General features: G+C 41.1%; 3 protein-coding genes across 4 annotated transcripts in view; all 3 read right to left on the bottom strand.

Moving 5' to 3' along the window:
- The window catches only part of mrpl48 (mitochondrial ribosomal protein L48), a 64,971-nt gene extending 63,858 nt beyond the window's left edge, over positions 1-1,113 (bottom strand). The window contains exons 1-4 of the mRNA XM_017307437.2: positions 920-1,113; positions 619-671; positions 471-502; positions 307-392 (exon numbers count right to left, since the gene is read on the bottom strand). Coding sequence (XP_017162926.2) covers positions 307-392; positions 471-502; positions 619-671; positions 920-940 — 192 coding nt within the window. The 5' untranslated portion in view covers positions 941-1,113. The remainder of the gene's footprint in view (positions 1-306; positions 393-470; positions 503-618; positions 672-919) is intronic.
- Positions 1,114-1,626: 513 nt separating this feature from the next.
- LOC103472730 (uncharacterized) lies at positions 1,627-13,359 on the bottom strand. Of its 2 annotated transcripts, XM_008422551.3 has the most exons (9): positions 12,233-13,359; positions 10,774-10,843; positions 9,990-10,652; positions 7,301-7,409; positions 5,651-5,746; positions 4,254-4,487; positions 4,003-4,025; positions 2,813-2,958; positions 1,627-2,727 (listed from the first exon to the last, which is right to left on the bottom strand). In XM_008422551.3, the coding sequence occupies exons 3-9, from the start codon at positions 10,616-10,618 to the stop codon at positions 2,420-2,422; spliced, it is 1,545 nt and encodes a 514-aa protein (XP_008420773.2). In that variant the 5' UTR covers positions 10,619-10,652; positions 10,774-10,843; positions 12,233-13,359; the 3' UTR covers positions 1,627-2,419. The 2 variants fall into 2 exon arrangements, with proteins under 2 accessions (XP_008420773.2, XP_008420772.2); XM_008422550.3 differs by lacking the exon at positions 10,774-10,843.
- A 123-nt stretch (positions 13,360-13,482) lies between these two features.
- LOC145548652 (uncharacterized) lies at positions 13,483-22,375 on the bottom strand. Its single transcript, XM_081599457.1, has 12 exons — positions 22,150-22,375; positions 21,208-21,447; positions 20,985-21,127; positions 20,819-20,898; positions 19,632-19,978; positions 18,898-18,993; positions 18,499-18,820; positions 17,647-18,409; positions 17,349-17,555; positions 16,127-16,428; positions 15,542-15,987; positions 13,483-15,436 (listed from the first exon to the last, which is right to left on the bottom strand). Exons 1-12 carry the CDS (start codon positions 22,164-22,166, stop codon positions 14,953-14,955), a joined length of 3,447 nt encoding a protein of 1,148 aa, XP_081455583.1. The 5' UTR covers positions 22,167-22,375; the 3' UTR covers positions 13,483-14,952.
- Positions 22,376-23,527: the final 1,152 nt, after the last annotated feature.

The following is a 23,527-nucleotide window of genomic DNA, read 5'->3' as shown; positions in this document are numbered from 1 at the left end:
TGCTACAAACCCACCAGATTAGAGTAGCCTTTGATTAGTAGTGAAATCATTGATCAACATATTTGATGATTTTGATGAGGACATTTGACAAAAGTTGAAAAATATTGATGAGTGTTGAGGAGGGAAAACATTCCTCCTCAACTGTAAGATCTACCTAATGGCTGTGGACTATGTGGCCACAAAGAAAGCTAAAACCTCACTCAGATCTCAGAGATAAAGCCTCAAATCTTACCTGATAAATGATAAAACACTGTGTGTGATTGTATTTTAATATGATTAACTTTGTATCACATTTTGGAGACTTACTGCCTGTTTGAGTAACAAATGCCTCCACCGTCCAATCCCGTGTGTTGGCATGTCTCTGTACTGTCTTTCATTCATAGCTGCAGTACCTGAAACGAAACAAAAACTCAAAAACATGTTGACATAAACAGTATGGAGAAGCAACACCTCTAAGGTTTTGTACTCACACCACACCGGATGCTGAATGGACGGTGTGGCTCTGCAAAGATTACAGGAACATCAAAAGCTTAGTGACTGCTGTTAAAGCTTTCAACCACCAGAGGGAGTCAGCCATTAAATCAAATGACAATATTAAAAGGCAATGCAAAGACGTACCTGCATAACGACTGATTCAGGATAGATGCCTGCTGTGGGAAAGTCACTTGCAACTGGGAAGGATGAAAAACGAGGCATTTCACTCACCTTATATCAACCTTAGAAATGTTGGCGATATACTTCAACATATAAATTACATTTTACAACATTACAAAAACGTCTCATACGTGTATTCATAACATAAAAGAGCAACATATGTGCCATAAAAATAGTTTTTGGTATTAAACAGCAGAGCTCCGCTCCATTATGACCTCTAGTTAAAAGCTAACAGCTAGCACAAAAAGCTCCCAATTAGCCTTACCTTACGGAATATGTGGTTCATTGTGTCTGCACTGTGTTGAAAACACGCCGCGAGTCACAGTAAAACTAACAACCTCAGCTAAACTAGCAAAAACACAAAAAATGCTTTTAAACACGCATTTTTACACTTGCTGAAAACGGAAACACACAGGAAGTCGGAACGTCGTATTTTCGGTCCGTCCAATACAGTGACAACTACAAGCGTTCCGGTGTTGTATCGCTCCTCCAGCCATTCATACGTATAATAATAATAAAAATATAAGTATTATTGAATCCTGTCCATCAACTCAACAGTCTCCCTGATGACTGCAAACTAATATTTCTGTATTTACATTTTTGAGGTTTCATTAGCTGTTAGTCAATCAAAATGAATACAAAGCAACCCCTTATTTAACATTAATTTGTAACAGATCTAAATGACTTCCTCTTTTTAAGTGAACTACTGTCTTTAATGGCTAATTTATCAGCCATTAAACACATTCAATCCACTAGTAGTCAGGAACTGGGCCTCTCCTGACCACTGTACAGTCAGATCCTAATAAGAAACATTTAATAATGTCCTAAATAAAACATATGTGATCATTCAGTTATTGACAGACTACACCGATGTTTTCTGAAGACAATCTACTGTTAGCTGACAGCATTTGAAAAAAGATATGACATTTCTGTTGAGTGAACTTGATGCTCCAAGTCAGGCAAGCAACATCATTTGAAATATTCAATTCAGACTTTATTAATAATATGCACATATTATCTTATTTTGGCCCCTTACAGTCACAATCAGAAAAAAATCAATCTTTAGTAAAAAGATGTTCTGTTCTGTCTGGAATATTTGAATGTTAAAGTGCAAAATTTGATACGACCTAAAACTGCTCCTTTAAAATTCACGTATGAAGTGTGCATAGAAACATTTGACAATTCTTTATACAATGCAAGCACTGCTTTTAAAGCCTTATTTTTTCTACCATCTAATGTAAACGTATCACATTGCAATACTTCCTCTCGCTGCCACACACACACTTTAACCTGTAATGCATAAAACAGCACCACACACACACACACAGCTTGTTCAAACACCAGGCCAGGTGTTTTGGTGTTCGCTTTTCCTTGAGAAACCAAACATGCTGACAAAGTGAATGTAAGAAATTGAATGCTTTTTCTTCAAATGAATAAACATACATTTCTTATCAGGCAAGACTACGGTTGCCTTTCTATGCCTCTGCAGGGAAATATATTGAATTTAGTAAAATATTTATCAAAGTGATAAAAAATGGAGCAGTGCAGCCATGCAAAGGTTTGGTACATATTATGTCATGGTACATTCATGTTTTTGATGAGAGCCGGGTTTTTATCTACAGTGAATCTCTGATATAAAGCACTTTGATGTAGCTTAGCGGTAGCATCACAGTTTAGCATTGGGTTGTCAGTGCAGTTAGCTTCAAGTGGATCCAGCGGGAGGAAACGTTCAAACATCTGGTCCTACCACGGCTAATCGCTTCACTTAAACCCCTCGCTCTTCCTCATCGTCCTCCTCCTCTTCCTCTACATCCTCATTGTCTTCGTCTTCATCTTCATCCTCATCTCCTTCCTCCTCCTCCTCTCCTTCCTCCTCCTCCCCTTCGTCATCCTCCCATAGGCTTATGTGGTCGTCGGCCAGGTCGTCGTGCGCTTCTTCTTCCTCTTCGTCGCTCCTCATTTCCTCTTCGCTGCTGTCCTCCAGTTCGTCTTCATCGTCGTCGTCCTCATCCTCGGCCACCTCTTCCTCGTTGTCCTCGTGTTCCTCCTCCTCCTCGTGGTCAGAAAGACTACCTGAGGGTTGGTGGGGTTCAGAGCAATGTGATTTTCTACACGTTTGGAATGTATTGAACGTTTGAAAATTAAAATAAAAACTCACATAAGGAGTTGATGGCAGCGACGATGTGACAAGGTAGATCGTCAAGAAATTTGGTCATTTCCTCCTCCATCCTTATTCCAAGAATCTCCGTCTCCATTTCGACGTACTCGGGGTAAAACATATTTTTCCTAAGCTGTCTGCGGCACCTGTCATAATGAAAATAGTTACAGTAAGGAGAAATTTCAATTATTTACAGGTATGAGGTAAAGCCTGTTTAAAGGTGATTTATAGATCCTGAGTAGCATGGTGGCACCAATACACAGACCTAAAAACAATTCGAGTCGAACATAAACGCCGTCATTATCCTGATTAAATTAAGTCCTGGCAGGTTCATAAAGTATTCCTGTTTTGGAGAGGACATAAATGAGACTGTGATTCTACTCTAAGTCTAAAGTCTTGTTTTGGCCACTTAACCGCAACACAATTCTGAATTTTGGAGTGTTTTCACACCAGACTCTGACCAAAGTTGTAACATTTATTACATTTTCAGCTGGAGTGGTTTTCTTTCACACTGGAATGTCAAATGAACTGAACTAATTGAAAATCCTGTTCCTCTTCTCGCCTGTGGTGGCGCTGCACCAAGAACCACTGAAGGAAACAACACAAAAACGTCTGAATAAGACACTGAATATACTGCACATGTACACATGTACAGTATATTTAAACAGTGAAGAGTTACAATTCTACTGCCTTGGGAGTTTTGACACGTCCAAAAAATATCCTTGGCAGCCAATAATAGCTGGAGATGAAACTGAAAAAGATACAGCTTCAGATCCTTAGAAAGAGCTGCAGGAGCATCATTACACTGAGACTCAAGATAGATACACACTTGTGTAATGCAGATATGAAGTTTCACTGTTTTAATTCAAGATTCCCAAGTTTAACTTGAAATTCTGGTCATTTTATTGCTTTTTCATTTTCTTGTCGAGAACCGATTTTCATCTGGAAGATATTTTAGAAATAAAATATGCTTACCGATATTTAATGAAGACATCTATAAGTCTACACATTAAATGAATCAAATCAGGTTGTGAAAGGAATAAAAGTTTTTAGAGTGATAGATAATAGACATAGATTTCCATAGTTCCTTGTATTTAGTTTGAAAGTACAAAAACAATTCCATTGTATGACATCAAACAGATCAAATTAAATAACCATCAATAAATGATAAAGATGAAATTGGTACTTACTGTTTTCCTGTGGTTTTATATGCCTGAAATCAAGACAGAACATTCAGACACACAGAACATGAACAAAGTTAGGCACAAGTTACGCTAATCAATACATAAAATGTATTCAGCTTTTCATTAGTTTATTTATTTTTTTATTCAAATAAAGATCACTTTTTTCTCCAAGCCAACTGTTTTAACATTAGTAGTCTGAAATATAAAATCATTACCAGCAGGTATTGCATCGGAACAAACTGGTGAGAAGTGCTTACCTCCACAAAGCGGAAGGGGTCGCTCTCCTGCACGAGGCTTTCGATGCTGCAGCGCACCTCGTCGAGGCGCGCCTGGTCCTGACAGATCCTGGAGATGTTCTTCTGAATGGCCGAGCCGTTGATCTCACACTGGGTGCGAGTGAATTCTCTCAGTGTGAGGATGAAGCGCTGCACTCTGGTCTTCATCTCGTCCTCCAGGAGCGTCAGGCACTGCTCTGCATCCTCCTTGAACTTCTGGATGAAACACCAGGCAGGAAGGACAGAGGTACAAACTCAGTCTCAGAGGGAAAAACGCACAAAATACCGTCATTAATGACATCACTCTGATATTACAAAAGACAAAATTCCATTATAAAAGTTACTAAATCAAGCTCATGTTTGATCTAATTGAAGGTACATGGTAGGCAAGAGGTCATGCTAAACTTTTTTGGTGTCTATCATTTTAATGGATGGCATAAAAAAAATCTGGCATGTACAATTTTTACCCGTCAGATTATAATCATGTTAACATAGTCTGTTCATATTCACCTAGTTGGACGGTGAATCCAAATCCCATCACACAGGGCAGATGGAAGCATCTTACTTTTCCTGCATAGTGACGAAAACCACTGACTGTGGCCCCAATAATTTATAATAAATTAAACAATTTCACTTAAGCACTTCAACTTAAGTGGAGCCCAGTGCCTCACAACTTCCTGCTGGTCTTCATCTACAGAGAAATCTGTGCTAGTTCATCAGTCACTTGGATCCGTCTGATCCAAACCGTTAAATTGAACCCTGAGACCTTTTTACCCTGTGTGCTGTCCACACGTGCGCTTCCACAGGGATTCTTTTGTGTGATTTTGCTTCCCCAAAGCAGACAGATCTTACATTTACCACGCCCCTCCTAGGCACGGGAGGGTAACAACTTAACCCGCAGTGCGAGTTAAGTTTAATTCTTGGAGCGGCGGGGCCTGCATCCTCATTGGTTGTGTAGCACACATTGCTTGTTATGATCTATTTATCTTCTGCATCTTAATTTCCTCAAGATAACCTGCAGGCTCCTCTGTTTAGACTATAAATGGATCAACACAACATGGCATTCTCTTTAATGTTTTCTGTTCTGTGTGTATTGGAGACTGGAATTAAAGGCGCCATTTCAACCAAAGGTTTGGAACGCGCTTCTGAACCAGACGAGCTCCAAAGCGTCTTGTCCATAACTCCAGAAAAATTCTCAAGGCAAAAGAAAATGACATTTTTAACACAGCAAATGTCAAATGTAAGGTATCTTGATTTTGATTCCCAAGTGATCTAAAGTCATTTATCAGAGAACACAATCCCAAACCAGGGGTGTCATGAAAGCAGCATTTAATAGACGAGTTAAACCCAGGTGAACAGGTTGGATTGTTGTGTTTTACCTTATTTTGTCTCTCCTTCTCCTTCTGCTCCTGCAGCTTCCGCTCTGCCAGGCTGTTCTTCCTCTCCAGTCTGTACAGCTGTTTGTCCATAGCGCTCTGGAGGACAGCAACATGAAGGGGTTCAATTCAAGTTACATTGCAGAAATTACTAACATGTCATACAAGCAGCAAGATGACAATACCTACATGAAGAAAAAAAATAGAATTCAATTTGGTCTCTGGAGCTCCTAAAAAATTCATGTAATATAAAATGGTGTCCATAACAAAACTGCATCCTGAGATAAAAGTAAATGTTTTCAATGTTTTGGACAAGGTCACGTCTGCAGGTTTTTGGTGGTTTATTACGCTTCACTTTTAGGTGAATTTGTGACATTTCTGCTTCTTGTCATCTCCACAGCAGTAGACTGGAAGCATCTCCTCTCTATGTGGCATTGTTCATAGGAAACAAAGAACAGGAAGTGGCTTTAACACCCAGAGAAGCTGGACAAGTCACATGACTGTCCTTTCATTATCTAACATATTTGCCTTGGTTGAAGTAAATCTGAAAGAAAATGGATTCTTGCTGTTTATAAACAGATTTCTAGTTCGTCTCAGCTCTTCAATGCCTTTTTTTAATTTCAAAATCTCACATTTCCACACTCAGTGTTATACATTTTCTTTGGATATTGTGTAACATCCAGTACATTTGACTTCAAAATTTTTACCTAAAACTGATTAGTGATTGAATCTTATAATTTGTAGGCTCCACTAATCAGAAACCAACTAAATGCAGAAACTAGCTTTCAGTTTTTAGAGTGGAACTAGAGAACTAGTAGAGTGATCTACTCATTAATTAGTGATCTACTCATCATGATAATGGTTAGTTTTCTATACTTGGTTTCATTAAAGCATTGTTATCTTTATTTTTTCAAAATCAGACAGAATAAGAAAGAAAAGTTCAATTAAGACTTATTAAATGGAAAATTTTCCTTCCTTGAAATATTTGAATAAGCCTAAAATATGGTTAAGTAAATTACTCCAACTGTTGCGTTTAATCACAAATTAAACAAAGTATGTAATACAAATAGAAATTAATATAAAAAAGAAAGCACTACATTTATTGAGCATCAACAAGTCCTGTAGAAATAAGGGGGGGCAATATGACATTTTCCCATATTTATCCTGACATTAAAACAAACCAGCTACTTTCCTAGACAATATAAACCTCTCTTAGTACCACTAATGTGATCAGAATATGACCAAATGTGACAGACATTGTGTTATTTTTTTCATATTTTCTACATGTCCTAAAACTCCAGCTGAAAGAGTGAGAGGAGGAAGTGTGCCGCACTAAATAAAACTGATCAGACATTTTTCCTCATTTTTGGGTGGCTTAGAAACAATGACTCAGTGTCACTGTGCTGCTGGTCACATGTGTAAACCAACAGATCAGTTTCAGTGGTTACAGATGGCATAAGTGGTCAATTATTTGATAAATATGTTTAACAGTTTATTTTCTTTTGAGACAAAACCTTAAGGCAGTCAGTGGATTTTAATTCTGACTTTTTGTTATTAATTGCTGTCTTGGAAACAGCATGACGTGATTGTGATGAACTTGAAGTCAGCAGAAGCAGCAGATGGGATAAAACTCCTAGAAGGCTCTGTTGGTACCTTCAGATCCTTCATGGTGTTCTTCAGGGTCTTGATGGTGTGTCCTGAGTGTCCTCCCTCTATGGTGCAGGCGTTGCAAACACACATCTTGTCATCCATACAGTAATATCTGGAGAATAACAGGAAATAAAATATAGAAAACAGACACTTACTTCAGATCAAGTCAATCTTAAAATCTGATTACTGTGTGGGAGAAGCAACATTTCTGTAGACTAGTTGCAATCATAGATAAAATATTAAGAATCTTAAGATATGGCAGCGTTATTCTGATGCTTATGAAAATCTGCCATTATTGAACCATTAGTAACTTTGTTCAGACTGGGAAACATGAAATCCTTCTGACTCAGTTTCCTTTATCATCATAAAAATAAACAACTTGTAAAAACTGAACTTGTTTCTTGTCATCTCATTAAAAAAAGAATGGAGCACCCTGAACAGATCAGTAGAGTAAAACTCCAACCACTGCAGTAGATGTGTTTGCTGTGATTATAAAAGTGAGAATTTGCAGCAGGTTTTCTGTTTGTCAGAAGATCTGTGGGTTTAGGTGAGACAGTAACACAAAGAGAAATCTTTGTTTGAGAAATCACTTTCTCAAACAACAACATGGCGCCAACTTTTTTGAGCAGTGTATATACACTGCTCAAAAAAAATAAAGGGAACACTTAACACAATATAACTCCAAATAAATCAAACTTCTGTGAAATCAAATTGTCCCCTTAGGAAGCAACACTGATTGACAATCAATTTCACCAGCTGTTGTGCAAATGAAATAGACAACAGATGGAAATTATTGGCAATTAGCAAGACACTCAATAAAGGAGTGGTTCTGCAGGCGGGGACCACAGACTACTTCTCAGTACCTATGCTGTCTGGCTGATGTTTTGGTCAGTTTTGAATGTTGGTGGTGCTTTCACACTCGTGGTAGCATGAGACAGACTCTACAACCCACACAAGTGGCTCAGGTAGTGCAGCTCATCCAGGATGGCACATCAATGCGAGCTGTGGCAAGAAGGCTTGCTGTGTCTGTCAGCGTAGTGTCCAGAGGCTGGAGGCGCTACCAGGAGACGTGGAGGAGGCCGTAGGAGGGCAACGACCTAGCAGCAGGACGGCTACCTCCGCCTTAGTGCAAGAAGGAACAGGAGGAGCACTGCCAGAGTCCTGCAAAATGACCTCCAGCAGGCCACAAATGTGCATGTGTCTGCACAAACGGTTAGAAACCGACTCCATGAGGATGGTATGAGGGCCTGACGTCCACAGATGGGGGTTGTGCTCACAGCCCAACACCGTGCAGGACGCTTGGCATTTGCCAGAGAACACCAGGATTGGCAAATTCGCCACTGGCACCTTGTGCTCTTCACCAATGAAAGCAGGTTCCACTGAGCACATGTGACAGACGTGACAGAGTCTGGAGACGCCGTGGAGAGCGGTCTGCTGCCTGCAACATCCTTCAGCATGACCGGTTTGGCAGTGGGTCAGTAATGGTGTGGGGCGGCATTTCTTTGGAGGGCCGCACAGCCCTCCATGTGCTCACCAGAGGTAGCCTGACTTCCATTAGGTACCGAGATGAGATCCTCAGACCCCCTGTGAGACCATATGCTGGTGCGGTTGGCCCTGGGTTCCTCCTAATTCAGGACAATGCTAGACCTCATGTGGCTGGAGTGTGTCAGCAGTTCCTGCAAGATGAAGGCATTGAAGCTATGGACTGGCCCGCCTGTTCCCCAGACCTGAATCCAATTAAGCACATCTGGGACATCATGTCTCGCTCCATCCACCAACGTCACGTTGCACCACAGACTGTCCAGGAGTTGGCGGATGCTTTAGTCCAGGTCTGGGAGGAGATCCCTCAGGAGACCATCTGTCACCTCATCAGGAGCATGCCCAGGCGTTGTAGGGAGGTCATACAGGCACGTGGAGGCCACACACAATACTGAGCCTCATTTTGACTTGTTTTAAGGACATTACATTAAAGTTGAATCAGCCTGTAGTGTGTTTTTTCACATTAATTTTGTGTGTGGCTCCAAATCCAGGTCTCCATTGGTTAATAAATTTGATTTCCATTGATGATTTTTGTGTGATTTTGTTGTCAGCACATTCAACTTTGTACAGAACAAAGTATTCAATGAGAATATTTCATTCATTCAGATCTAGGATGTGTTATTTGAGTGTTCCCTTTATTTTTTGAGCAGTGTATATATACATTTTCCAAAAACAAATTATTAAAAATATCCTAAATTCAATTCATGGATAAAATCCAGTGTTTTCCCCAAGTGTATTATGAACACACTGGCGGGCCACCAGGCTTTACTTGCCCCGCCACTGTGGCATAAAAAACCCTATTTAAAATAAAGATGGATTAAGCTAGGTTTATGGTTGACACATTGGAGGGGTCCACACAAATTACGCTGTTCCTGCGCCTGTAAATTGACCTCACAAGCTGTCATTTTTAATTATGACACCTATTCGTGCTCCTCCAAATTTCTAACAATTTTTAGCACAAACATGCTGGTAGACTGCCCTCGCACTCCTAGCACTGGGCTTTGCAGGTTTTCTGGGGAAATTCTGAAATCAATGTATTGCTCTTTTTGTTTTATGATTATAAGGGAATGGTCTACAGTTTTTTTGCAGTTTCATTATAAAATTAAGAGAATAAAAGAAGAAGAGCGCATAGGCTGTAACATCTGCCTTCTACCTGTAGACTTCGTCGTGATCCAGGCACTTCCTCTTCCAGAAGTCCAGCATTGGGTCTGCGAGAACATGCTCCCGGAACGCCGGCAGCTCCAGGTGTGGCTTCAGGTGCTCCTGGCACATGGACACCTCGCACTTCAGGCACGTCTTGACCGCCAGTGTTGACGAAGCGGTGTCCTGCTTGTCTTTGCTTTCCTGAGAAAGACAAGCACTAGTAGAGGACTTCTCCCCAAAGGAACTGAATCCTGAGGCGCCGGCGGCTGCTGCGGGGCAGTAGTCGCACTGAACGGCGAAGATGGTCTTGGCTAGCTGTGCTGCGGAGAACGAAAGCGGTTCCTGGGACTTTAAAGCGGAGGCGGCCGCCGTCATGGCCCTCCGCCTGCGGAGGTAGTCGTCGGCGATGTTGGCTAGCTTGAAGTTTTTCTGGAAGTTGGTGCCACTCTGGTGGTTTTCTCGGCACTCCGGACAGCGGACGCGGCCTCGCTCCGCCTGCCGCCTCAGCCGGTCGAGGCAGATCTTGCAGAAGTTATGTCCGCAGGGGAGCAGGCGGGGATCCCGGTACACGTCGAGGCACACCGGGCAGGTGAGCTCGTCCTGCAGGACGCTGCACTGTTCCGAGTGGGCGGAGGCCATGGCGCTTTTCAGGCAGCGGACCTCGAGGAGAGACCTGCAGGCGGAGGAAGGAGTTGGATGAGGGAAGAGGTCAAAGATCATGGAGACCATGGATTGCAATGATGTATTCTGATTACAGATTCTTCAAAAGGCATTGAGATTTTAGAACCTTTTACCGATTAAAATTCTTTGTTTAGAAGATTTCCCTTAATATATCGCCAACTCCACCGTCTCTCTGCTCTGCTCCTTTAAAAAGAAGTGGCAAAAGCAAATGACTCCGAGGGTACTTAGATGATACGAGTTACCTTTAAGTTTCCGTATAGGATTGATGGGGCGTTTTTGAAAGCATTTTTGAACTGAAAGTTAAACACCTCCCTCATCTTGCTTTAGTGAGCCACGTGTTGCATATCTGATAAACTGGATTTATTGACGTAGCTCGCCAAATTACTGGTAAGACAAATGCAGGCCAACAAAAATAACATTAATCCTCCTGCTTCATCACTTGTGTGGTTTGTTACCATTTTCAAACATTTCATGAATTCTGACTCCAACAAATCTTCAGCATTAACTTAAAATGTCGATCCAGTTATTCCAGAGTTTCCGCTGATTTCTCAATGTCCTCCAAACTCCAAGAACTTTCTTAGCAAGGAAAAACAATCCAACTATGTGGTTACCAAAAAAACATGCTGATTCTACCGTAAATAAAGTGAGTACATTTTGGTCATGTGGGTTTTTGGTTTAATGGTATTAAAACAATATTTAACTCTCCAGTCAGAGAGTCTGCAGCAGCCATTTTGCTTGATTTGGCATCAGTGTTTGAGGATTTCCTGTTGATATTACAAACAATCCCAGGATTTCTCATATTTTTTTCTTAGTCCTGTTGATGACAGAGCCTTGGTTTCATCTTAAACTTTCAGGTCACTGAAACCTTGTTTAATGTCCATCTGCACCTGAAAATCAGCCACATAATTTAATGTTTTTAAGCATTTATTTACCACTTTGTGGGTAACAATACATTTTATCCACCAGGAGATAAACCATGAAATGACCAAGATCAACTGGGATTTAAAATTTTAAGTTAATTTGTTTGCACAATTAAACAAACGTAGTGGTTTAACCAAAGTGAGAAAAAAAAAGATTTCCTTTGATTTAAAATAAACGGATTTAATCATAAATTAGTTTTACCTCAAGTTTTTATTTGTTCACTCATTTAATTTTCACTTTGTTTGAAAAAAGAAAAATTAAAAACACATATGACTAAATAAATCCCGTTTTAAACCTTTATTTTGATGTCAACTTTAGTGTAAACAGCCGCCCCTATGCCTGAAGGCTATGACCTGGAAATAAGCTGGAACCTGCTGGTTGTTTTTCACTTTAGATGAAAACTAATTGGTGTTCTCCAACATATTTCTACATTAGTTGACGATTCTCCACCTGACAACGCAGGCCATGGCTTTATTTAGTCGAAACCAACACGTTAAACGTGTCAAATTTTAGTCGTAACGACGCTTTCAGAGTCAACCGATAATTAGCCAACTCTCTCCACCTGCTCCACTAATCTCCATTAGTGCCGCCGTTGAGACAGAGATAAGCTAAAGCAAAACAAGTCAAAAACAAGCATTCCCGGCTTCATACCTCTATAATGTATGTGGTTTATGCAGCCTGGCTTCCAAGCAAAGCTGGACTCCTTGTTTCCAGAGCAATAAATGTCTTTCTCGGTGAGGCTAACGTCTGAAATCTGAAAGCCGTGGTTCACCTGTCGTGCTGTGGCTAACACGTTAACGCCAAAACTCGATTCTTTCCCCTTTCGTCTCACAGAAAGTCCCCAAACACTAGGGTATTATCCCAGTAAAAGCTCCGGTCACTGGATGGTCGGCTTTCCCATCTGGAGTTTTCGGTATTTAACGGGAAACGGCGAGTTCACGCGCACACCTGCACTCAGACAAACGGACGGACATCGAACTGAAACTAAAGCAGAGCAGGGTGATGCGGGGAAAAGGACGCATTCAGGGTCCCTCGGAAATCTAAGCAACAAGCCATCAGTTGATTCGTCTTTACAAATTTTTTTCCAGAAAAAAAAGTCACATTTTTTGTGTAGGTCGTTGTTTTAACTTTTAAAAACTTTGTAACAATAATCAGAAACAAATGACTTCATATGTTTTGCTTCTGTTGGGATTTTTTTTACAACTGTAATATTTGCACGTCACTTTTTTCCCCTGAAGTGTTTTAAAATACTGATAATAGAAAGAAAACAGTAGAACATACCTGTGCAGTTATACTTCACTTCGTTTTGATCAAATAGCGTAATTTCCAACAGTCATAAAATATGCCTAGTACCAAAGGTATAAAAAAGCGTTTATATTATGTTTTATTCCTCAGTGGTGTCTAAAGTCTGTTCTTGAGGGCCAACATCCTGCATGTTTTAATACATCCGGATCAAATGATGGCTCATTAGAAAGCCTAAGAAGAACATTGACATAAGGTTGTTACTACCAACAGGAGATAACTAAAACATGCAGGATGCAGGTGTTATATGCTAGTCAGAACACCGGCCTTCAAGGACAGACTTGGGACACCAGTAGTCTACTATCTAACTTGTACTTTAATGGAGTGGTTCAAAAGATTGGTTCAGGCAAGTGAAAGCAATAAATGCACAGTTGTATAATACACCACACTGAAAAGGGTTGTCACAAGAGCACAATTTCAGCTGGACACTGAAATTGCATTTTCTTTGTCATAGAAAATTTTAAAGAAAAATAACATTTTCACACCATTTTTGACTGGGATATCCAAGAAACCAATGACATTCCGTTTTAAACCATCACACTGACGGGTTTAAAATAAAACACCAGCAATTCACATCTAGAACATCAAACGAGGACAAGTTCTTAATAGGTAATCAAAGATTTTACTCAGCAAAAAATTACATTACTTCAGTCCATTTTTGCTCAAATAGTTGATAGGGATTTTTTGGTATTATCATTTTGTTCTTACTTTAGTTCATATTCAGTCTAATGTTAGTCAGTTTAAAGTGTTCTCTTCTTTAAACTGTATGTGTGAACTGACCTGGAAGTCACAGCTGCCTGTTATCTTCATGTGAAACAGTTTGACCGAGATTTGAACCGGGCTCAGATTATGGGACAGATGTTAAATTGTTTTACGACCTTTGCTGTGTTTAGGTAAAATGTTTTACGACCTCAGCTGTTTCCTCTGCTGTCTATCTTGCCTATCCTCCCTCTTTGAAGTTTGATAATAAAAGACAAGCAGTATCCAAAGATTGGCAGAACGCTCTGTGAACGGCTCTGAAGAGCAGTTGACAGAGTTTTTCTCCTTCTGCAGAAGTGTGGCTAAAAACTCATATACGTTGTCTGTGGTTCTCTTTTTCCATGTAGGTTTCAGAAAATACCTAACAATAGTCATCCACATTTTTTTTTTTGTAAAAATAGGATACCAAAGAGGAGAAAGGCACGCTTGATATTTTTTTTCCCCCCACACTTCATTTTCTTTTTAAATACTTATTCAAAGCTACAACACACAATAATGCCTCATTGTAATGTCAGAGTGTGCAACATCATAAATTAAAAGGAATATTTGGTTATGATGTTGCAATTCAAGTGTCATGGACTTACTGGATGACCAGTTGGACTGACCCTACCTTCTCCAACTACTAGTTGTGTCCTTATTGGCAGAGATGTTCAAGTTCATAGAAAGTAGTGGGAACATTTTGCAAAGGTTAGAAAAACGTGGGTTCATTGAAGTCATTATCAAAGTTTTTAGTAACAGTACTACAATTACAAATGTTCTTGATATTGTCAGGCAATATTTCTTTAACAGTGTAAACAAGAATCTGTTCTATGCAGATGTAATCAGGAGCAGTTTACTGAGGTTCTGCATGTCTGGAAATTTTGGTGATAAACCAGAGTTAGTAGTTATGGTAACCTTACTGACTTGACCTTTTTTAAGACCTCAGACGACAAGTTTGTAGTGCTAATCAGTTAGCTAAAAGAATCAGCAACCGTCCTTCAGTTTTTCCTGTTTCAAAATGGCTCAAAAGATCATTATCACATTTTACCTATTCAACTAAAAATATATTTTTCTGGAGATGGTTGTCTTGTACTGAGGTTTCAACGTAGCAGCAGCATGTTTGACTGTCAGCCATTGAACAAGTGGGCTGTTGCAGGAAAAGGGAAGGTGTCAAGTGTCCGCAGTGTTACTCTGTGAAGTTGTTTGAGCTGTTTTTACCCCCCCGCCCCAAGTTGGCAGTTTCTATAGATTCCGAGGCAAATGTGTGTCAACAGTACTGTATTACACTAAAATATCAAAAGTGTCAACAAGCTCAACACAAGTGAAGCTCTTTACAGAGAGGCCAGCCACTCCTCTGGGCCCTTTCCGTTGGCTGCCACAGGACAATAGCTCAGCCTCTTCCCATTGGCAGCTCTCAGAACTCTGTGACCTGTATCCCAAATTTTCCGCTTCCCACAGCTCGTGCAAAATCTGAAGCAGACATCTCTCTGTTTAGGAATACACCTAGTTGTCAGTGGAACTTCAACCTGCTGCTGATCCATTTTCCGTTTTGGGGCTATGGGCGTCGGGGTACGTGTGGAGATGTTAATTAACGCAGGAAGAACAGCAGCCCCAACCATGGAGGTGCTGGTGGAAGGAGCAGGGGCAGAAGAGGTTTGTGACAGTGCCTCTTTAGGCTCTCCTGTAGTCGCCAGTAGGTTCCAAACAACAGAGGAAGAGCCGGGGTCAAGCTGGGGCTCCTGGGCGACTGTGAAGGACTCCACTGATGTTAACGAAGGGGTAGATATATCCTCTCTAGCCATCAACCTCTTGTGCCTGCAGGGTAAAAGGAGAACAGTTAGTGTCGACCCTCACTGCTAATCACAAACACTCATTTTATGAGATAAGTGCCAAAGTGGTGGAAAAGAATGCTAATCATACCATTGAGAAATGGCCGCTTGGTTGATTGCAAACAGATTGAGGGTGGTCTTGGTTTGGAGAACTGGATGGTTAACTACCATGTTTCTGATGGCATTATAGTGACGCAAAACCAGGGACCACCGGTTTATCACCACACCCATGATCCTCTTGTCACTTCCGTACAGGGTGGACAGCTCCCTGAAGATGGTCTCTACCAGGCGGCTGGCGTCAGGCGACAAGGAGGAAATGCTTTCTGTCCTTGTGGTGCGGCTGGAAGTGGAGCCTGTAGACGGGACAGCTTTATTGCGGGAGGGTTGCTTATCTTTCTCCGAGAGGTTTTGCCAGAGATGTAGGATATGTTCAACTTCTTCATCACAGAGGTTGCCCTTTATTTCGAGGTCCACGAGCTTGCGAGCCAGTCGGACCACATGTTGGTACCCAGGGGCTCCGTCTGGACCCACAGTCTCCTGAAAAGCAGGTATGAGGCTTCATTCATGAACTCCAGTTGGACAGAGTTGTGAAAAAAATCTTTAAAAAATGCATTATATGCAATCTAAAAACAAAAGAAAAAGCATCTGCAGTAAGAGCTGAAAAGAGAACGCATACCCCCTCTTCACTAGCAGCATCCTGGACAAGCTCGAAGTAAGAATCCTTGAAGTACGAATCAGACAGAGGTGGCTTTTGAGGTGCACTGGTCTTCTGAAATGAAGTGTTCAAGCAGGCCTCTGTCACCTCATCAAAGCCCTCGTCCACATCCTCAAGTAAAACATCCTGAAGCCTGTCTTCCTCAGACATGACTTCATCCACCAACTTAATCTCTGACCCGTCTGGCTGCTCTGGATCATCAGCAAACACTCGCAGCTTACGACCTGTCTGAGCATGCAGATAGTTTATCCCGATGAGTTCCCCTGAGGAAGAAAAAAAGTACAAAGCATTAAGTTGCCAGTGAATTTAAATGCTTGACGCTAGTTGTTACCAACAAGGTTTTAGGGCAAATTACTCTACATAGGGTGAGGTTGGTCTTTTCATTGCTGAAACATCGGAATTTGGAAGGAAATTAAGTTTACAATAAAACCTTGTCTTTGTGATGGAAGTTTCTCTCTTTTTACGTGGCATTGATACGTAAAAAGTTAGTTGCACTAACCCTAAAGCTCTTATCATAGACATGAGTTCCACCAATGATAATGGCAGAAGTGTGCCCACCACTGGTCTCTGCATTGCTGTTTTACTTTCCTTCTACATTCAAAACAGCTAAACAACACATGGCTTTGAAAAAAGCTCTATAAACACGAGAAAAAGAAGAAAAGAAACTGCTCCATAAACAGTCTCCACCCACTTTGAAATAAGAGCAGGATTATAAATGTCAAGCTACTCAAAGAATTCTTAAAAGGCGATTAAAAAAAATTCACCAATGTCAAATTTTATTCACATGATAGTTTACAAAACACCCAAGTACTGAGGAAGCTAAGTGAACTACAAGTTTTCAACATTAGCAGAAATGCCAAAGGAAAAATTTGCTCCGTCATTAGTGTGTTAGCGGAAGTGTGTCGTTCACTGCTGGTCTCATTATCTGAGGTACATCTTTGCTATGAAACTAAAGGAATGTGACAATTTATTTTTTTATTGTATATAGCAATGTGGTAGAAAGTTTGTATGTTTATCAGTCATTGGAAAATAAGTATTCAACACTTTGTGTGAAGCTTGCCTGTGCAAGTTACCACACTCAATAGCATGACACACTGACCTTTCAACATGGTAGACCACCACCAGTAAAATGAACCCCAACACGCTTTTGTTACATTCCATCTCTGCTGCTGCTCAGTGTTACCTGTATACACCAGTGGTTTGGTCGTCTCAGGCAGTGTTTCTCCCAGCAAATGCTGTCTCAGTTGGTTGAGTTTCTGCTTCTTCAGCTCTGTAGAGTTCTCACCCATCGTACTCCCTTCACCTGGTGCCACCCAAGCCTGGTCCTGGTTCCAGCGCGTTAGCGCCTGCAACAGGTACATCTGAAAATGACAGTCATTGGCAGAAGTGTCTGCAAAAGAAAGTAGAAACAAGTCTTAACACCAGAGTAGCAGAATAGGTCTGTGAGCAGAAGCAGGAGAAGTCTGTCTGCTGTCCAATACCTGGAATGAATTTGTTCAAGTGTACGTGGAATGACTCGAGCGACTTGCAGCCCCGGATGCAGCCATAGATGGGGAGGTCCACCCCTCCTTTGGTAATCTGTCCGATCCTTGAGTACAGCTGAACACCTGGAGGATCCTGGAGGCAGGCCACGTGCTTCTTTTCCAATCTCCAGATGTTCTCCATACGCTCCTTGTCCAGCAGGGGGTTGTTCATGCTGTCCGTCACTCCCATGAAGGCCTCAATGGTCTCAGTGAGGAGACGGAGGGTCTCCTCTGCCCCACGGGTGCAACGCCGACAGTGCAGAGCCATTTCCTTGGTGGTGAACACAGAGCTCCACCTGGACCGCTCCGCCTGCTTTGCTGTCTTCAAGCAGGACACTTCCTCTTGCTCCCACATAAAGATGGAGGCAGAGATCTGCCTCATGAAGTCTGTGTAGAGCGGGTGGCTCTCTGTAGTGACTCCAGACGCCAATCTGCGAATAAAATGCCATGGATCCAGTCTGACCTGCAGTTGTGGCCACGAGGAGAACAGACCAGCAGCGGCTTCTCTCTCCTCCCAGCAGCATCCCCGGTCCACATAGAGGACCTCAGGAGGACTGTGGCCAGTCTGGCTGTAGCGGTTCTGTAGGCCTCTGGCCATGTCCTGCATCCCGCTGCCCTCCGCCGCAGTCAGGACGCAGATCAGAACCTGGCCCAACTCGTTCCCCACACTGGTCATCCACTGGGACATTCCAGAATTTGATCCAGCCAGCTTCTTTGTGACCTGCATGGGACAGATGGCTTCCATCCATCAATACAAGTCCATTAACATTAACTAGGCCTCCAGTCACTACCAAATAAAGCTAAACTCACCTTTGTGGACTTTATTTTTAGAACAGAGCCAAAGATGGACGTCACACCAGCCTGAAGCTCCTCCATCCGGTTGAAGGCGTCTCTGGCATAGGCAGACAGCAGGTGGCCAGTAGTGGGAACAGGCTGCATGTTGGGCGGGTCGGGAGGAGGAGGCAAACGTGCTCCAGGTGAATCAAACTGAAGGCAAGTATGAAGGTAAAGCAGGCACCTAGCTGTCCAGTCCTCTCTGTGGCTCTTTTCCAGGAAGGAACACAGCTGCTTAGCTCTTCTCCATGGCGACGGCCCGTTCATCTGACTGAGAACCCTTTTGTCGCACCACAACCTGCAGCGCAAAACATGAAAATCATCATTCCTAACACCAGGTTGTATTGACAGTGGTTCTGGGCTCTTCATGTGTACCTGTATGTCAACACGGCAGGGAAGAGAATCTGGTGGCCCAACTCCAGCTGCTCTCTTACACTCCTGCACCAGGCGGCCAGCTTCTTCCCACAAAACCTGTAAAAACAAACGGAGCCCACTAAAATCCTGCCTCATCTGTTTGGAACCTACGCTGCAACGTGTTAATCATCATCAGTGGTGGACACACTTTCGCCAACGCGCTGCTGGCAGAGTTTTTGTTTCACAATTGAAAATGCTTAGTGTACTTAGCTTCCACCCCAAAATAAATGTTTCAAGATAAATTCTAAAGCACTAATTTACTCGGCTGTTTAGTGAAAAAGCAGTAGAATAAAGTTTGACATTTGTGTTTCAGTTCTTAATCGACTTAAGAATTCAAGTAGTTAGAAGTTAATATCCATGCTCTTCTTCTGAAATCTGCAGTTTCACTTCCTCTTCTTGCAATTTTTTGTTAGGAAACTTTAGCGAGAAATTGGCAAGTGAACAACAGACAAACCAATGAGGCTATATAGAAGAATACCACAGGTATGTGAAAAAACCACCATGAGTGTTAACTAGACAAATAAAATTAGCACAAAACTTTTCAGAGCCTCCTCACGTTCTCCTCGCGACACATGGTGGTTATCAACATGACTGAATTTAGCGCCTTAGCAGAACTAATGTTTATAATTAGTGCTTTATACTAGCTAGTTAGTGTTGCTCACTTCTGATCATTATGAATCAGAATATATATTTACATGCACTCCAGGTACTCTGTCCCCATGTAATACCAGTCGTCCAGGTCCAGAACTCTGTGAACAGTCTTATACAGGCTGCAGCTCGTCAGATTGTGTGAGCAGCTTGGACACTTGAGCCTGTACTGCCACATCCTGACTGGAGCCCACAGGAAGAAACGGCGCTGAAAGAAGTCATTGGGCGAGGTGGGACGTTGGCTGTAGGTAAGGGATGGACCAGGCGGGTTGTACCACAACTGGAGATTGTTTGACAGGATGAATTTGCCTGTGGCATCCCTGGTGAACAGGACCTTGCATAGCCAGGCCCTCTGCTCCGGAGGAAGGCTAATCGGCAGCGACTCCTGGGACGTCTGTAAAAAGGCAACAAATTCAATTCCACGGTACATTATTGAACCCATATAAAGGATAGCATGAACAACAAAATTAAATCTTGTTGTAACCAATTATTAGCCTTTTGAACCGATGTGAAAATGTATATTTTTCCCCCCCACAGAAACAGTTTAAGTAATCAGCTATTGAGAGATTACGGCAGTCCATATTAAGCTTGTGATTAATGGCGAACTAGCCACTTTTGTGGACAGTTATTGTTGAACAATATCCAATTATTGTCCAACAATAAGAATAAATTTTTTGAAAATAGTATTTGAAAATAGTATTTTCTGTTGAGTAGTCATTATCCAATCTATATATACACACACACGAGCACAGCACTTTGACCTTTTTTTAATTCTGCAGTTAAAATTAACCAAAGTACCAAAAAAACCCAATAAGAACGACTAATAAAAATCTAAACTAAATAATATTTAACTAATAATAACAAGCAGGGACACTCTAAAAACTAATTAAAACTGTCTCAATTACATAAGTCACAATGAGATAAAACTAAGCTATTAGGAAAACCCTAAAACTATTATAAACATTTTTATAACACATAAAGAACAAGGATGAATGAAAAGATGGATGAATTCATACATGAAGGACTGAAAGGAAAAAGAAAATAATGGCATGTGTAAAGATGGATGAAACTTAGAAGGAAACACAAACATTTCTTATTTTTTCCTTCCTTTCTCAGACATGAGGGGGAAAAAAACATAACAAAATCCATAATTTTACAAAGTAATCAGAAAGTCTGGCTGAAGATCTACAACACTTTTGCTTTAAAAACAACGCCCCAAAAGAAGAAAACCAACCTGTGCTGCAGGACAGATGATCCTAACATGACGTGCAGCAGCTGTGGGACATGATGGAGCAGGGCGAGTTGTACTAGATGCTGTGAAGCACACGCAGTAAAACATGGTTGTTACTGTGAAGTCTGACACTGTGATAAAACTTGCTAGTAACTTCAGCTCACATCACCTCGAACCAACTCTCTGGAGGTTTTGCTGGACAGGGCAGAACCAGACCTTTGCACTCTGTCCATTGTGAGGACGTACTGTTTCAGCTTTCCGAGCTCAGAGTCGGCTTTCCAAACCCGGAGACTCCTAAGGAGTTCCCTGTAGCTAAGAGACGAAGGCAGACCTCTTATCAAATACAAAACCAGCCATTTTTGCAGCAAATATGGTACTAGAAATGCTCCCACCTGCGTATTTTTTGCTCTCTGCTCTCATACAGCTCCCTGTAGGTGAGGGAACTGTGTGTGCCAAAACCTACCAGCCGGTTACCCAAAGCCTCCATGTCCTGCAGCACAACCTGTGTCATGGGAGGCTGATTTTCAGTCGTCTCTGTGTTGAGCTGCTGAGTGGCCCCACCAGCCGCATAGCTCACATGAAGTTGAATCTGAGAGCCAGCAGGTAAGAGGAAAAACCGAGGTGTGTACATTCTGTAATGGGGGAAACATTACAGAAACATTATTTGTATTCCCAGACAAAACAGCTGGGAATAAATCAGTTATTTACAGTGGCTCAGTGACAAATATTAACAGTAGGGGGAGCTCTACATCATTAATTCATCCAGTGTGAACCTCGCATAATGTCCTCCTTCCAATATTCTGAGGTCCCAGTCGGAAGAACAAGAATGTTCTAAAAATTCGGAATTTCAATTGAAATAATAGGACTAGGAGATTGGTATTCAATATGAATGTAACACAAATGATAGAAAATAGCACCAAAACGTTGCTTAACGGCAAATACTCAAGTCAAATCTCCAATTTCCGAAGCAACTCGAAGGCAGCATAACATGTACTTACTGTGCAAGGCACGAGCTGCAGATGTTATAAAAAATAAATAAAAATAAAAGCTAAAAGCTAGAATTGTCTGAGCATTATGGTGAATAAAATACATTTCATAAACACTTATTTAACTTAGAAAACATTAGGTTTCGCTGCTTCGCCGAACTCCATTGAAAAATTTGTGTTTTTAACATAAACCACGCTCTGACACGTTTTTTTCAACTCGTAATAAAACATGACACAGTCGGCTAAGGATCCATAGACAGTCCCTGACAAAACGGCAAACATTTTCAAAAGAAAAAAGAACAATAAATTAAGTTTTAACGTAAAACTGACGCCACAATGGCTACTTACTGCGCCAAGAGTCCCATCCACAGACGTTCCTTAATGCATTTTCTTGGCGTAAAAGATACTGAGTTTACCTAATGACAAAGCCAACTGAGACCAGCAAGTAAGAATGCACAACTTTTGCACGACTGACTCAATTAAAAACTGCGGCTTTGAAAGAAATCACCTAAAACGCCTGCAAAAGCGCCCCTGCACGACCACGTGACGTTTTTCTGTCACGTGACCCAGCTTGAGAATGGCGATTGTTGTTTTACTTGTCGACTATATTGTTACTTTTTTATTTATTTATTAAATAGTCGTAACATGCACGACAATTGAAGCACACAAATAATAACAGTTTGTTCATAACGTGTATTCTGCAAGAGTTATGCCCTTTTTTAAGGGCATAAATGTTTGTTTAGGCATCTATTTCAGTATATTTTAGTGATTATTATTTTTGTCATAATCAACAGATCTTTAAGTAACTCGCCTCCACAGCCAGCAATTCACACTTTAGAATATGTCACAACGCCCCCCCAAAATAAAAAAAGAAATAATTTTAGCCACACGTTTGGATCGACAACCAACAACGGAGTAATTAGTTCCAGTTACTCAGGCATTTCTTTATAGGTTTTCAGTAACCTCAATAGCCCTATTAGAGCTATTGGCCAAACTACAACTTATAGACCTATTACTCTCAACCAGTGGTGGATAAAGCAGTCAGAAAATGTTCTAAAGAACGCTATTTCAGGATATTTTTTTCCAAATTGAAAGTAAAAGGCAACTTTTAAAAAAAGGATTATTAAAGTAGTAGGAGTAAAAGGATTTAGTGAAATGTAATATCTGTTTTAATTTCTAAAAGTTATTTAATCACAAACAAAAACATAGTCAGGTCCACATTTTCAAATTTTAATGAAGTGATGGAAAAAAGACCTGTAAAACTAATAGCAAAAATTGAAGTCAAAGAAGAGCAAATGTCCAAATCTACATTTTCATATCATAAACCTTTTGAAGTCAACACTAAGGAAGGAAGGTATAACATCTGATAATATGATAACACCCTAATACAGAATGACATTAACACTTGAATGAAGTCTGGAAATTAAAATGTTTTTGTCTGTCCACTTATTTTTGGATTTTTTACTCACTCAGACTTGAGAAAATACAATTCCATATTTTTCAAGAGTCCATAGAAATCCTGAAGTATGTACCTTCAATATAGCTGAACGAGCCATTTGAAATCTGCTTTCTTAACATAGAAAGCACTGACATTGCACTGACAATGTTAATTGTCAGTGCAATGTCAGTGTGAGTGTAGCATCTAACTCAGAAAGTATTGCTGGAAGGAAATGTGGTAGAATGTTACAATTCAAGCATCGTGAATCTACCAGAAGACAAGTCTGAT

Source organism: Poecilia reticulata, chromosome 18, assembly GCF_904066995.2.
Source record: "Poecilia reticulata chromosome 18, P_reticulata-male-v2, whole genome shotgun sequence".
NCBI lineage: Eukaryota > Metazoa > Chordata > Actinopteri > Cyprinodontiformes > Poeciliidae > Poecilia > Poecilia reticulata.
This window is presented reverse-complemented; position numbering and strand designations above follow the sequence as displayed.